Below are 13,013 nucleotides of genomic sequence, written 5' to 3' on the forward strand. Positions count from 1 at the left end.
ACGATTTTCTATTTATATAAAGCTTCCAGTGTAGATTATCTCTGTGTTAAAAGCATGCGACAGCCTCTCCCAACCACCCCACCCTACCTCATCCCACAAACTTCTAAAGCATAGAGCTAGAAGTATGTTTGCAAATGTTTACACAATGAGGTGCATAACTTTTTCAAGTTTGTAAAAATTCTCCTTTGTAATCTCAGTATGTGAAACCATTAAAATACTGTAACTTTTTTTACTGTATTTGTTAGATAAGATGTTAACTTTTTGGAAAATACTACTACATTATAGCAAGGGCGGTAAAATTAGGATGAAGATCACAGTTATATATAGATGTGATTGTCACTTTGATTCTGTGGTTTTACACTTGACTTTTTATAATTTATAAGATATGAAATATAATCTCATAATTGGCAAAATATATTTTGATCAAGGAAAAGGTATGACTGTTGCCTGTTGGAAATATTACTTCAGCACGGCTATTATATAACCATAATTATGATAGGAAGTTAGAAGAAATTTTGGATATGCATATGTTTGGTATATAGTAAGTTTTCTTACAAAGACAAAAAGATTAAAAGACATAATTTTAATTAAAAGCCTGGAATAGATGCTGAATTTCCTTTTCTTGTCAGCCATCAAAACAAAAATTGTATTTGTTTTGGTCCTTAATAATTCTCAAAAGGTTGGTTTCCACAGGTTTTTCTTTAAAATTTTAAGCATCCATTTATTTGCAACATTTTTATTAATGAGCTGACATTTGAATATGTTCATAAAAATGTTGATATGGCTGAACAAGAAGTTTCAATCAAGCTTCCCCAAAATGCTACTGAAGACCATCTAATTAATATAACCCAAAATTAGTTTAATGCATTCCTTGGTATTGTTGCATTATTCAAATGTGGTTTTATTTACTACTCCTGAGACACTATGGCTCTTAACCAAACTCCAGAGTGAGCTGGTAAACTTACCTATCTTAATACATTGAAAAGAGGAATTAGCTACAGTTGGTTAGCTACCAGTACGGCTTTCAGCACCTTCTCCATGGTGGCTAGTATCTGTACCGTATACAGCTGTGAAAGGATGGGAAAATGCGCTGAAATGACCTAAGAAGTAAACTATCAACTTGACATGTTTTCCTAGCTATTGAAAACTGTCTCATATTGAAACCAGTTGATAGTGAAACTGTAGAATTCCACTGATTTAAGTACCATCTGGTTGTGCTTAAGGCTTTAAAGCTGTTATCTCTGCATAAAATTTCAGAGTCCTATACTTTTTTCTTCACCAAACTATCCATTTTTAAGCCACAAATATTTTTCCAGCTCTCTCAGATTTTATCTAAAAGTATATTTTAACAGCATTTAAATAGTTCTTAAACAATAACAATTTATCTTGATAGATGGCATGCTGTATTTTTTCATTTTATTTTAATTAGCCATTGTGGAACTAAATTCCCTTTTGTTTTAGTCTTTTGAATATTGTTTAATTATCATTATCATGCCAGATATCTTAAAGGTTATTTTACCAATACAGTTCCATTTAACATAACCCATATGGAATCAATATCCCAGTTTCCTAAAGTGAATGCTTGGAAAATCTTACATTCATATGTTAAGAGTACACATCCTTTCCTCATTAGTTGGAAAGTACAGGGATTTTGGCACAGGTTCTGTGTGGAAGCATTGTGCAGCTTTTATATGGATTTTGTTTTTAGCCTTTGATGACACTGTTTAGAATAGGAAGTATCTAATAAGTAAAGCATTTTGTCTCAAGTGCTGCCAGTGTGTTTAATATATGCCTGGAGGTCTGAAACATTATCTTCTTCGATACAGTAATATGCATTTAATTCTCTGAAAGAAGAAGGTCGAACTTTTGAAAGGGACGCAAAGTACATTTTCAAACAGAATAATTCAAAACATATGGAACAGAGGACCGAAGTAATGTACAGTTGGTTTTTATGGCTTAATCATGATCATGTTAATGCACACCAGTAGCTAATTAAAGAAAACTTTTATTGTTCATCTTAAATAAGTTAGGTAAAGAGTGGGAAAGCTGATGTAACAGCATTGCCCAGAGATACATGTTTCTGCTGCACCAACAGCAAGCAGATACTGCTATTTTTGACAACTTAAATTATTAGTCCCCTTGGACAATAATAAAGCACAAGTTACTTTCAGAGTTATTGTATTGTGAACTCTTCGTTTTCCACAAAGGAATAGTAAATTGATGCCCAAGTTTAGGGCCCAGCACACATAATTAATTATAAAACTTTTCTTAATAGTGGACCAGATACCCTTCAATGTAGTAAATCTGCAGTGGACTGGTGACAAACCAGTGGATTTTTAAATATGTCTCAAAATCATCAGCTTGTTTACTTCAGTGCTACAGATAGTTTAGAGGCTTAAAAAAATGGAGGAAATCCTGGCTTTTAACCCAGTTTTAGGAATTTAGTTTTCTAGTACTGGGTAAGTTGTACTTTTTCTTTTCCTTCCAATGAAAGCCAGAGTCTTTCATCTCTAGGTCATTGGTTCAAATTCCATTCTGCTCAGTAGTGATTAGAATTAGTTACCATCTGACTTCTGTTCAGTAACCTTTGTGACCTGAGCTGATAGCTGCCATCCTGCCACTGCTGGTTATTTATATCTCAAGATCACACCACTTGACATTTGCTGGAGACTAATGTAGCAGTCTCAGCACATAATATAGGCTGGATGCTAAATTTCTTTACCTTTCTCTACAGGTGGTTTGTTGTTTTATGTTAACACCTATGGGAACACTTAATCCACTTTAAAGAGGGAGAGAGTAGATTTTAAGTATAAATCTGTAAATCAGAAGTAAAAAATGCTCTATGCATAGAAACTATAGTTTGATTTAGTTAATTGTGGTTGACTTTCCTGATTCAAAGAATGAAGATAGCTTATAAAGCTTGAGTTCTTGATTGGAGTTTGCCATGGAACTCAACCTAAAGGATTTTTTAGTTATACTGTATTTAGATATTTAGTTTGTAATGCCTCAAAATATGCTTGATTTCACATTTGACTACTTAAGTACTTGATTTCATCACTTTTCACATGTTATGTGAGAATTCCTAGTTGGTAATATATTTGGAGGTTTATTTGAAATTTTCATAATAAGGATAACTAAAATGAAACTTATTTTGACAACAATTATCTTTATCTTACTGAATTTTTAAATATGTTCATACATTTATTCAGTCAGCACACAATTATTAAGCTTTATTGTGTGATAAGCACTATAGTATGTTCTAGGAAAACTAACATGATGTTTCCTCTTACCCAAAGCCTGCTAGCTGTCTGACCTTGGAACTATTGATCAATCTCTATAAAACTCAATTTTCTCAGCTGTAAAATGGAGATAATAGTACTCCTCCTCAAAGAATTATAATGTTAGCTTATGTAATGTGCTAACAGTGTCTGGCAAATAATAAACATACTCAGTGGTATTTTATTTTTTCTTCAATTGCTCACAATCCCTGAGACAGAATATAGTGTGAAAATTGCTATAATATTAGTTTGTTATAAAAGCATAGCAGTGGGAAGGACTAGCACCACCTGGAAGGGTTGCTGAAGTCTTCACAAAGAAGGTGAATTTTTTAACTTACCCTTTTTAGAGTGCCTACTGTGTTTGTTCAATATGTTAATTAATTTTATGCTGCAGCAACCCTATGAGTTGGGTATTAATGTCCCAATGTGAGGACACAGACGGAAGAGATAGGATTCTTTGAACTATGATCAGCCCACAAGGTAGAGTATGCAGATCAGGAAAGACACTATGAATGACTATGTCTGGGAAAGACCTTAAGGAGTACAGTATTGAGAATTCTCCATTTACATTTCTTTATATCGTAACAATCATGTAACTCTAGTCTGCTGGGCAATTTTTTCATTTAATGTTGTATCAAAGATAAACATATCAAACATTCGTGGATTCTCTTCAGTGTGCTAGGCACTGCCCTGCTCTTCAGTGATATATAGAAGCAGAATTGTATACTCCATTCCCTCTAACAGTTCTTCACCTGGTAAAAGAGACAAACACATAACAGCTGCCCATTGTTGGATATTTACTGTAAGGCAGGCACTGTGCTGTTCATTCAGTCATTGCAGTAACTCTCTGAAGTAGGAGTTATTATCCTCATTTTACAAATGATATTATATAGCCTTAGATTTGTAATTTGTTCAGAGTCATACAATTAGAGAGTGTTGGACTTGATCCCACATCTGTGTGACTCCAAAGCCTATATGTTGTCTTAACGCTGTCTGATACTGTCACCACAAAACATTTTAGTAAAATATAATCATATTATATTTTTACTAATCATATATATTCTATTATATGATTACATATAATCATATAATAGAAGTATAAGTGAACTACTAAGATCACCAAGAAGGAAAAGAGTGAGAGAACAGTTCTTGGACAAATGTCACTTATCTTGATGGATAACTAAATGTTCATCGGCTACAGCAAGCTCAGAGGGGCACTCCAAGAAAGGAAAGAGCACAGTATAGACTGCATAGTTTGAAAGAATATGGTGTCTTCAAAGGACAGAAACAAGTCCTTTTTGTTTCAAATAGCTAATGCTGGATTTCTCTAACAATGTGACTTTCTCAACAACTATAAAAACCAATTAACAAGAAATATTCTTAAAAGAATTTTAATGAGGATTACCTCACTTTCTTGACTTATTTATTCTTACATAAGTTGTTATATATATATAAGTTATTGCATATATATATTATTTCTTATATATAAAAATATATGTTTTTTTTACCAATCAAATTAAGGAGTTTTTAAAATAATAAGCAGCTTTGGGAGGCTGAGGCAGGAGGATTGCTTGAGGCCAGGAGTTTGAGACCAGGTTGGGCTACACTATGAGACCTCATTTCTACAAAAAATGTAAAAATAAGCCAGCCATGGTGGTGCATGCCTGTAATCCTAGCTCCTCCGAAGGCTGAAATGGGAGGCTTCCTTGAGCCACCACTGAGGGGTTGTAGGTTGCAGTGAGCTATGATCACACCACTGCACTCCAACCTGGGCAACAGAACAAGACTCTCTCTTTAAAAATAGTAATAATAATAATAATAATAATAAGAAGAAGAAGAAGAAGAAGAAGAAGAAGAAGAAGAAGAAGAAGAAGAAGAAGAAGAAGCAGCAGCAGCAGCAGCAGCAGCAGCAGCAGCAATACCCAGTTACCCAGTACTTTGGGAGACATTTTTTATCGCTGATAGTAATGTAACTTAGTGCAGCCTTTTTGGATAGATGTTTGACAATATTCAGTAACTTTAAACTTTTTTGTACCATTTGCCTAATAATTCCACTTTTTAAAAATTTTTTTGTTTTTGTTTTTGAGATAGGGTCTCACTCTGTCACCCAGGCTGGAGTGTGGTGGCATGATCTCGGTTCGCTGCAAACACCACCTCCCAGGCTCAAGCCATCAGCTTCCTAAGTAGCTGGGACCACAGGGGCACACCACCAGGCCTGGCTAATTCTTCATATTTTTTGTAGAGATCAGGTTTTGTCATGTTGCCCAGCCTGGTCTCGAACCCCTGGTCTCAAGCAGTCTTCCCACCTCAGCCTCCCAAAGTACTGGGATTACCAGTGTGAATCACTGCACCTGGCCTAATAATTTCACTTCTAGGAGCCTGTCTGTCCTGAGAAAATATTACTAGGTGTTTGTCAGCACTAATTGAAAACTTGAATATCCAGTTATATGGGAATGGTAGAACAAATTGTTCCTAACACTAAATGAAATGTTATGCAGCTTTTAAAAATTATATTTATGAAGAGTACAGTAGCATGTCAAAATTTGAGTTATCAATTTGTCCCTATGGTATCATTACAACCATAAAGGGATACAAGTGAAGCAAACCTGTGCATAGGTAGGAAACAAAGACTGAAAGGAAGAGCCATGAAATATTACTATTGGTTATGTTTGGTGATAAGATAGGGTGGGGTAGTTTTTTTACTCTTATGGATTTTTTATGGTTACCTTAATAATTCTGTTGAAAAAGCAAGTAAAATATCTAGGTGCAGAATAGCAAGTTGCAGACTGATGGTTAGGCAGTCTAAGAAAGAGGAACTGATGTTCTTGGAGCCAAATGATTATAACTCTTGCTGCCACCAAGTTGCTCTTTGTTCTGTACATGGGGAGTCATTGGTGGAAAATTTTGAGAACTAGTAGCCTTTATTGCACAAAGGAAAAATCTACCCTCAAGGGTTTTAATTACTTAATAACTGACTTGATTTTACTTTATCACTTATATTTGTCCTTGTTTTAAGTCCTATTGTAGTAGGAGAAAATAAACATCTTTTGAAATGGCATGCATTTATTTTAGTGTACTTTTCTTTGTCCTTCATAATTTAGGACTACTGATTTTTCCCTTTCGTACTGTCCAAAAACCTATAAATCAGTTTTATAAGAAAGGTAAGGAGTATAGCATAAACTACTTCTACGTAAAATGTAATTTCAACCACCAGTAATCATGATTTTGCAGACAGTTTATTATATTGCTTGAGAAATCACTATAAAAGTATGTATTAAAATAATTCTTTAAAGAGACATTTTAAAAGATATATGCTATTCTGTATTAATGCAAAGAAAGAAGATCTGACATTCAAAAATATATTTTAATGATGGAAATGAACATTAGATGCTTTTTCTCAAGTAATTCCTTGGCATTTTTAGGTGATTTTAGGGGTCTGGTGTAGAAAATGGGCACCTATTCTATTTTTCTGATTACTGTTTTAAGTTATACTAGACTCATTTTTAAAATTTTCTCTTTGACAACATGTTTATATAACATTGTTTATATGACACTTGGCATGTAACTAGTTTGAAATATTTTATTACTTTTTTCTTACAGATCTCTAAACAAGAACAGAAAAAAGTGGATATATTTGATGGAGGCATGGCTGAAACCTCATCTCGCTACAGTGGTGCTCAGGATAGTGGAATTGGCAGTGACAGTGTTAAAATCAGAATAGTGCAAATAGAGCAGCACAGTGGTGCCAGTCAGCATCGCATTGCCCGTCCCTCACGCCAGTCATCAATTGTAAAAAATCTAAATTTTATTCCCTTTGACATATTTATTACTGCAAGTAGAATCTCACTAATGACCTATTCCTGTATGGCCTTATCCAAATCGAAATCACAAGAACAGAAGAATAATGAAAAAACAAACAAGAGTTCATTAAATCTCCCAGAAGTTGATTCAGATGTTGCTAAGCCCAACCAGGCATGTATTTCCACGGTGACAGCAGAAGATCTCTTAAGGAGCAGCATTTCTTTTCCTTCAGGGAAAAAAATAGGGGTCCTCTCTCTTGAAAGTCTTCATGCATCCACAAGGTCATCTGCTAGACAAGCACTTGGTATAACTATTGTTCGGCAGCCTGGTCGAAGAGGAACTGGTGACTTACAGCTAGAGCCTTTTCTGTACTTTATTGTGTCCCAGCCTTCCTTGCTTCTGAGTTGTCACCACAGAAAGCAGCGAGTGGAAGTATCCATTTTTGATGCTGTGCTTAAAGGGGTGGCCTCTGATTACAAATGTATAGGTAAGAACCTTCAAACTTACTGGAGTGCTAATAATTACTATCTAATAAGTTGTATTCCCATAGTTTCCAGATTGATTAAACAGAAACAGCTGGCAGACAAAAGTCTTTTCTCTACAGAATATGGAAAGTTCATGTTCCACAGCTGAATCCTGTTTAAGTAAATGTTTGAAATGTATTGAGGTTTAGCTTAGTATTCTTACTATGCCTCTGAATATTCATTTTTTTTCCAGGAACTGAATGAATCAGGAACTCTTTCTTGACTATAGAGATGCTTAACAATTTCCAGTGTTTGGAAAGCATAGCTCGTTTTCATATTAATGGCCCATAGGTATGCTTTCCATGTTAATGCTTCTATTCAGATTAAAAAAGAAAAGCCTTAGAAGATGAAGTTTGTTTTTGGTATTCTTTTGATGTAATCATCTTGATGCAATAGCATCGTATTAAATGTAATTGAGAAGGTTTATTAATAAAGATTATTTAAAGATTTTTGTACATCTACAGAAAATATATTGATGTTGGCTAATTCGCTCTTGCTGCCCAACCCATCCCTTCCTTATTCTAATTATAATAATTATATGAAACTTCCAAAGCTTTTTGCCTGTTGAGACTAGGAAAGTGAGCAGGGTTCAGATTTAAGACATACAAGTTATTAAGTAACAAGGGCCAGTGGAGTCAAGCAAGGTGACAGTATACCCTTTCCCTGAGTTAATGTAGATTTGGAGATTTGGCCAAAAAAAACTGGAGAGGATAGCTGGGTCACCTAAGATTCAGTATTCAAAGAGGGCTCTAGCAAGCTCAGGAATAGTTCAGGCATTTTATTGCTTTCAGCTGGTCCCATCCAGTAGGTGGAAGCCAGCAGTGAGGCATTTAGACAATGTATCTAATCTGGAATTCAGGTTTGTTCATTCTTGCCATTAAGAAGGACCATTTTGCACAGCAGGATCCTGAAAGGTAGATGGCAGGTGTGGGAATCAGGATTCAGCCTGAGGAAATAGGATCAAAGGAGCTCTAGGCCAGGGTTTAGTGCAAGTCCCCTGCTTTAAGAAAGGGGTAACTAGCCAGTTGCTGAGGAGTAACCTAGGGTTACCCCCAGGCTGCTTGCTGGCCCTCTCTCCTGTGCAGCTCATAATGGGTCAAATGAGCTGATTGTTAGACTCAGGAACTTTGCAAGACAGTTGTTAAACTACTAGTAGCTTAAATTGGCCATGGTGAAAGTATTTATGCCGCAGATGCTTGCAAACTCAATCATATCAGCTCTCCTACACCAAGAGCCATTTGTTAAACCCTTACCAGCAACAACTGCCTCTCTTTCTCAAATATATTCTCATTTACTGGGTGCCTGTGATATAACAGGTACTTCAGGGGCAATGAAAATGTGGGAGATGCTGGTATAGTGGAACATGTTATGTGATTCAAGAACTCATGCCTATATACCTGATACCTGCTTGCAAGTCTGCTTGGCGTTAGCCAAAACTTAAGTGCAGGATTAGGAGATGAATTCTTAATTCTCAGCCCTTCATTAAGTTCACTCAGCTACAGTCGCTCTATAGGTGGGTGGCCCGTACTAAAAATCATCAGGAGAGGCAGAGGAAAGTAGGAGGGGGAAAGGGGCCGAGAGGAACAGCTATGACCTCTTCCTAAATTTGTAGATATGCAGAGATCACAGAAGCCTCATTTTGCTTACTTCAAGCCCAACCTAAGGATACTCTGTATATAACCTCAACCTTTGAAATTGTTAAACTGAGGCAAGCCAGGGTCCACAGTAATAGAAAAGAACTGCCAATGATGGACTTGTTTCCACTTTCTGAAATTGTAAGAGCAGATTGGCTTCAGTCTGTTTTATTGATATACTCCAAAATCATGTGTTTATACATTTTCATCTAAGTCTGTATTCAGCAAAGTTATAAGAGCTCATACCAAAGATAGGCATTTGAATTATAATCAATTACTAGGTTAAAATAATAGAGCACTTGTTTAAAGCGGGGAAAAAACCTTGTATGTAAACTGACGTGGAACCCAATTTTGGTACATGAAGCTAGAGTGGTGGTCATGGGCTAGATTTAATATAGGGGTGGGGGGTAAATGTAGGAGGAAAAAGGCTCACATACTTTCTAAGGAGCATTTTCTGCATAATATTCTCATGGATGCCTTTCCCTACACAGAATGCATCTACTTGAACATTTATATTATCTCAGTAGTATGACTCCTGGTTAGTAATAAGCAAAAGTTATCAATATGCATGATAATATTTCTTAAAAATGAACTTAGTGATCTAGGGAAATTTTTTTCAGAAGACCCAAAAGGAGGCAAGTAATTAAAATACAATGGCTAAAAATAAAATTCAACTAGCATTTATTGAGTGATCACCCTGTGCCAGGCATTGTCCTAACTGCTTTGACGCATTATCTCATTTCATGCTAATGACAACTCTATGGGAAATGTTCTATCTTAGAGATTAGGAAACTAAGGTTTAGAGAAGTTAAGTAACTTCCCCAAGGTCACAGACCTAGCAATAAACAGAGCTACAATTCAAAGCTAAGAAGTGTTGGACTCCTGAGTCTAGACTCTCAACCTCTATGGGTCCCCTGAAAAGAAGGATCTGAATTGGAGGTTCTCTCAGTCAGCCTCTATTGTCCCACTTCAGACCATGCAAAAGATTCCTGTCTAAGTTTTAACTGATGAATTTGTATGTTAACTGTGTCTGTGATGTGATTACACAGTACTCAGGTATGGAAAACCTGGGTTCAAATTCTGTCACTTATATGTATACCTATATCATTATGCACTTATGGAAATGAAAAGAGATAATTCATGAATAATTCTAAAGTACTTAGCATTGAGCCAGCAGGCCTAGGCCCTCATAAATGTGTGCTGGTACTATTTTAGCTGTCAATATCATATAGTGAAAAGAATACTTAACTAGGAGGCAGAAAACCTGGGATTTTTATTCATGGCCCTGCCATCAATTAGTAAAGTGATCTTAGGCAGTTTACTCTTTGACTTTCTGTTTTCTTATCTGTAAAATGTGATGATTATAATAGATATCAACAAAGTCCATTCCAGTTCTGAAGTTTCATCATTCTGTAATTTGGAATTCTGTAATTCGGCTTTGGCTTCATGGAGTTGACATCTGTAAGGCTCTACAGTATCAGGTAGAAATTTATTTTGATTTGTTTTGAAGATGCAGATTTCCTTTGATATTCTAGTGGAGCTCTAATTAGTTTATTCAGAGTTTTAAATATATAAGTTTTATTAAATGTTAATGAAATTATTTTTCAAAAACTGATCTGGAAATGTGTTTTATATTTGTCCACTTGAATGAATTGTCTAAGTCCCATTACCAATTTGGCTATCCAGAAACACTTTATGTAGTACTTTCTTTCCTGAAAAAAGCACTGTTCCATAACTGGTGTTTTCTGGAAGCCCCGAGATAGTAACCTTATGGATAAGAAAAAAGATAAAAATATAAATGGCTATAATGCTAACTTTCATGGGGAGGGAAGCAGAGAGAGCAGTAAGTTGGGGGTGGCTAGCTCCATTTCTGCATTCTAAAGTGAAGGAGTCATTGCAGTGTCTTTAAATTGGAGGGACTAAAAGAGATATTACCATGAAGCTAATGTTCTAAGAAAGGTCCAGGAAAAGTTAAAGGCATCATAAGTTAAAAGTGAAAGAAGTAACATGTCATGTGTTTCCACAGTGTTCATATGTTTTCTCTGGATATTAAAATTCTTTTTGGGTGGGCACAGTGTCTCACATTTGTAATCTCAGCACTTTGGGAGGCCAAAGTGGGTGGATCACTTGAGCTAAGGAGTCCAAGACTAGCCTAGACAACATAGTGAGACCCCATCTCTACAAAAAATTACAAAAAATTGTAATTGCCACCAGTTGCAGTGGCATGCACCTGTAGTCTGAGCTATCGAGAAGGCTGAGGTGGGAGGACCACCTGAGCCTGGGAAGTCAAGGCTGCAGTAAACCAAGATTGCATCACTGTACTGCAGCCTGGATGACAGATTGAGACCCTGTCTCAAACACAAAATAATTTATTCTTTTCTATAAGGTAACTCCAGTGGCAACTGGCCAATAGCAATTTTTGCACATATGTATGATTGTATGATTTGGTTTGGATGTTTATCCCCTCCAAATCTCATCTTGAAATGTGACTCTCAGTGTTGAAGGTAAGGCCTAGTGGGAAGTGTTTAGATTATAGGGGCAGATTCCTCATGAATGGTTTAGTACCATCCTTTTAGTGGTAAGTGAGTTCTTGCTCTGGGTTCATGAAAGTTGTGGTTGTTTAAAGAATGTGGCGCCTCCCCACTACCTTGTTCCCTCTCTCCCCATGTGATGTGCTGGCTTTCCCCTTTGCTTTCTGCCGTGATCATAGCTTCCTGAGACCTCACTAGAAGCCAAGCAGATGTTAGTGCAGTGTACCGCCTGCAGAGCCATAATCCAAATATATCTTTTTTCTTTGTAAATTACTGTCTCAGGTATTCCTTTATATAATGCAAAAATAGCCTAACATAACACGCATCTCAATAATTGCCCCATTGTCACATTTCAAAAATACCTGTGAGGTTGTTATAGAGATATTGGCTTTCTGGGTTGTTTTGTTTTGAGAGGACAATAACATTTGATTATTAAAAAAAAATCCTAGCACAATGTGGCTTGTCATTGTTTATTGTTTTCTATACAAGTCATAAACCATTATTATATGTGCTCATGTTCCTTTATATATAAATCATATGGAAAAAAAGGATTTTGTTTTACTCTTTAAAAAGTTTTCATGGCTGGGCGTGGTTGGCTCACTTCTGTAATTCCAGCACATTGGGAGGCCGAGGTGGGCAGATCATCTGAGGTCAGGAGTTCAAGACCAGCCTGGCCAACATGGTTAAACCCCGTCTCTACAAAAATACAAAAATTAGCTGGGCATGATGGTGGGTGCCTGTAGTCCCAGGTACTCAGGAGGCTGAGGCAGAAGAATCACTTAAAAAGGAAGAATCACTTGAACCTGGGAGGCAGAGGTTGCAGTGAGCCGAGATCACACCATCGCACTCCAGCCTGGGTGAGAGAGCGAGACTGTAAAAAAAAAAAAAAAAAAAGGTTTAATAATTTTCAGAAAAGGTAAAATCATAGTTCTTATGTAACTATGAAAAGAATATATGTCAAAGGTTTTATTTAACTAATAATTTATTTATCTCATTAATTTGTAAGAATATCACAAAAAAATTCAGGCACAGGGGACCTACACAGATAACGCTGGTCATCTCAAGAGATTTTTATTCTATAATTCATAAGGGTCTTAAAAATTGTCACTCGATCATGGGCATTATTCATTATTAAAGCATGGCTCTGGGTGATGCTTCTAGAAAGATGGAAATACTTTTGACATTAAATTATGAAGATTTGGTTTAATTTGATATATTCAGGCAACTATAATGAAGAGCCCAAAA

At 36.0% G+C, this 13,013-nt stretch overlaps 1 protein-coding gene across 18 annotated transcripts in view; it reads left to right on the forward strand.

Annotated features, from left to right (window-relative positions):
- The window catches only part of VPS13B (vacuolar protein sorting 13 homolog B), an 861,798-nt gene that overhangs the window by 623,318 nt on the left and 225,467 nt on the right, over positions 1 to 13,013 (forward strand). For all 18 annotated transcript variants that reach the window (XM_054657406.2, XM_063816458.1, XM_024345440.3 and 15 more), the window contains one exon: positions 6,879 to 7,566. In XM_054657406.2, coding sequence (XP_054513381.1) covers positions 6,879 to 7,566 — 688 coding nt within the window. The remainder of the gene's footprint in view (positions 1 to 6,878; positions 7,567 to 13,013) is intronic.

Source organism: Pan troglodytes, chromosome 7, assembly GCF_028858775.2.
Source record: "Pan troglodytes isolate AG18354 chromosome 7, NHGRI_mPanTro3-v2.0_pri, whole genome shotgun sequence".
Classification (NCBI taxonomy): domain Eukaryota; kingdom Metazoa; phylum Chordata; class Mammalia; order Primates; family Hominidae; genus Pan; species Pan troglodytes.